The sequence below is a fragment of the Cervus elaphus genome, chromosome 2 (genome assembly GCF_910594005.1).
Source record: "Cervus elaphus chromosome 2, mCerEla1.1, whole genome shotgun sequence".
Lineage (NCBI taxonomy): Eukaryota > Metazoa > Chordata > Mammalia > Artiodactyla > Cervidae > Cervus > Cervus elaphus.
Genome location: NC_057816.1, coordinates 23,755,533 through 23,758,110, shown reverse-complemented (window position 1 = coordinate 23,758,110; position 2,578 = coordinate 23,755,533). Strand labels below are relative to the sequence as shown.

Here is a 2,578-nt window from a genome sequence, read left to right as displayed (position 1 = left end):
TGAAGTTTTATTACCACAATAAAATTAAAATTAGAATTTAAAGCAATCAGAAGACACAGAAAAGTCTGCAGAATTGAAATACTTTGGATTTCAAAATTTCAGTAGTTAGCAAACATCAAATATTCCCAAAATTCATCTTTATATATGATGACTTCACTAAAACCTATCATCTACAGTCTCTAAACATCTACTAATCTCTATAAACAAACTAAACACAAGGATAATAATCAAATTTGTCACTGTTAATTTCTTTTCAGGCAAATAACCTTCAGTTCAGTTCAGTCACTCAGTTGTGTCTGGCTCTTTGAGACCCCATGTTCAGACTAAGAAATATATCCAATTAGAATGATATCATACACCCAAATCTTACTGCTCCTTAAACTGTATCACAGACCATTCTTCTCAACAGAGGTATGGGTGCCCAAATTGACCTTTGATGAATATTTAGGGTGTTTGAACACGTATTTGAGTAACTGTAGTTCTGTAAAGGAGTCAGGAGGGGCGGGCTTCCACATGTTTTCAGGTTGATCTTAAATTTAGGACATTTTTGTTGTTGTTGTATAATTGGTTGTGGACTTATTTCAAACTATGCTCATCTGCTCAGTATTGATGCCTTTGTTCTCCTAGCACATCCAGTATTTCACTTTGTTAAAGTTTCATATTGCTTGGAATCCCTATTCATAAAGGAATGTGATATACATCTGCTTTGCTAGCCCCTAAATATTATTCCCAGAATTTCTGATTCTTAATTTCAACATCATCTTTATGTGTAAACAAAGATTAGTGATGATGAATGTATCAGTATTGTGTCTGTCACAATCAGCCTCCACATTCATGCTTTCCTGTCTTTTGTCTCCCCTAGACCTTCCTCCCAGGAACATGAGGAACCACACAGAGCTGAATGAGTTCATCCTACTGGGAATACCTCAGACAGAGGGACTGGAGACTGTGCTCCTTGTCATCTTCTCCTTCATTTACCCCTTGACTCTGCTAGGAAATTTGCTCATCCTTCTAGCAATTGTCTCCTCCTCGACCCTTCACACTCCCATGTACTTCTTCTTGGGACTCCTGTCGATTATGGACATGCTGTTCCCCTCTGTACTCTGTCCCAAGATGCTAGTCTGTTTTTCTGGCCAGAGCCGAGCCATTTCTTATAAGGGATGTGCTGTTCAGCTCTTCTTCTATCATTTCCTGGGTTCTACGGAAGGCTGCCTCTATTCTGTGATGGCTTATGATCGTTTTGTTGCCATCTGTCACCCACTGAGGTATAAGCTCATCATGAGACCTGGAGTCTGTGTTGGTTTGGTCGTGGCAGCCTGGTTGGTGGGTTGTCTTCAGGCCACCGTCCTGACATCCTTTACCTTTCAGCTACCCTACTGTGGCCCCAATCGGGTGGACCACTTCTTCTGTGACATTCCTGCTGTCCTACCCCTGGCTTGTGCTGACAGCTCCTCTGTCCAGGGAGTAGCTTCCACTAGTATTGGCTTTCTGGCTTTAATGCTTTGGTTGAGTATTTGTGCCTCCTACACATGCATTGGGATTGCCATTTTGAGGATCCATTCAGCCGAGGGCAGGCAGAAAGCTTTCTCTACCTGCAGTGCCCACCTCATTGCCATTCTCTGTGCCTTTGGACCTATAATCATTGTCTATCTGCATTGCACACCCAATCCCTTGCTAGACGCCACAGTGCAACTATTAAATAATACTGTCTCACCCATGCTGAACTCATTAATCTATTCCTTAAGGAACAAAGAGGTGAAAAGTTCCCTAAAAAGGATTTGCCACAATGTAGTATTTACTGTCCTGCAATAAATTAAAGGTTTTACAATGGATTTTAAAATGTATTTACTCTTAACATCACCTACCTACTCAATCAAATAAGTAATCAGATAAATAATCAAATAATATCAATGGAAAATGCTTTCTCTAAAGCATTAAGTTTGCCTAATATGATTTTCTATTTTTGTGCATAATTATAAACCCTGAGGCCCCATAAGTAACTTCATAATTCATACTATTCTCAGTGCATTAATCCTGGGGAAGGAATCCAAGGGAAATTGCAAGAAGCTTGAGACAGATTTCTTGTAATAGACAGCCAATTTTGCCTGATTGAAAATAGTAAAGATCTATGGCAATCCAAAAATCATCCTTCAATAGCCATCTCTGTGCCAAATTAGCTTTTCTTACTTCACTTAGAGTGTAATCATTCCTCGGTTCTACCTATACATATTTCAGTTTGTCCATGTTGCTAACAATAGTATTAATCACAATTGCTAGAATATGATCTGTGATGAATATTTCACAGATACCATCTTATGTAATTTTCATATCATCCCCATAAAGGAGTTTCAATGAAAAAAAAACAGAACTGTGAGGATTAGAAGCTTCAAATAATGGATCCAAATTTGCACAGTAAGTGGCAAATCAGACCTCACACTCAGATCTTGTTAATTAAATAGCTCTTACTCTTAATCCCGCTACCACATGACTGCCCTGAAGGACCTGCTTGGCAATTTATTCAACCTCACTACCTCTCTCTGGAGCTCATGATACACATAGAACATTCAATAAATAACTA

At 39.0% G+C, this 2,578-nt stretch overlaps 1 protein-coding gene across 1 annotated transcript; it reads left to right on the top strand.

Annotated features, from left to right (window-relative positions):
- Positions 1-879: 879 nt before the first annotated feature.
- LOC122706349 (olfactory receptor 148-like) lies at positions 880-1,812 on the top strand. Its single transcript, XM_043921503.1, has one exon. The coding sequence runs from the start codon at positions 880-882 to the stop codon at positions 1,810-1,812; it is 933 nt and encodes a 310-aa protein (XP_043777438.1).
- Positions 1,813-2,578: the final 766 nt, after the last annotated feature.

Coding starts and splice junctions, on each gene's coding strand:
- LOC122706349 (XM_043921503.1), top strand. CDS start 880: ATGAGGAACCACACAGAGCTGAATGAGTTCATCCTACTGGGAATACCT.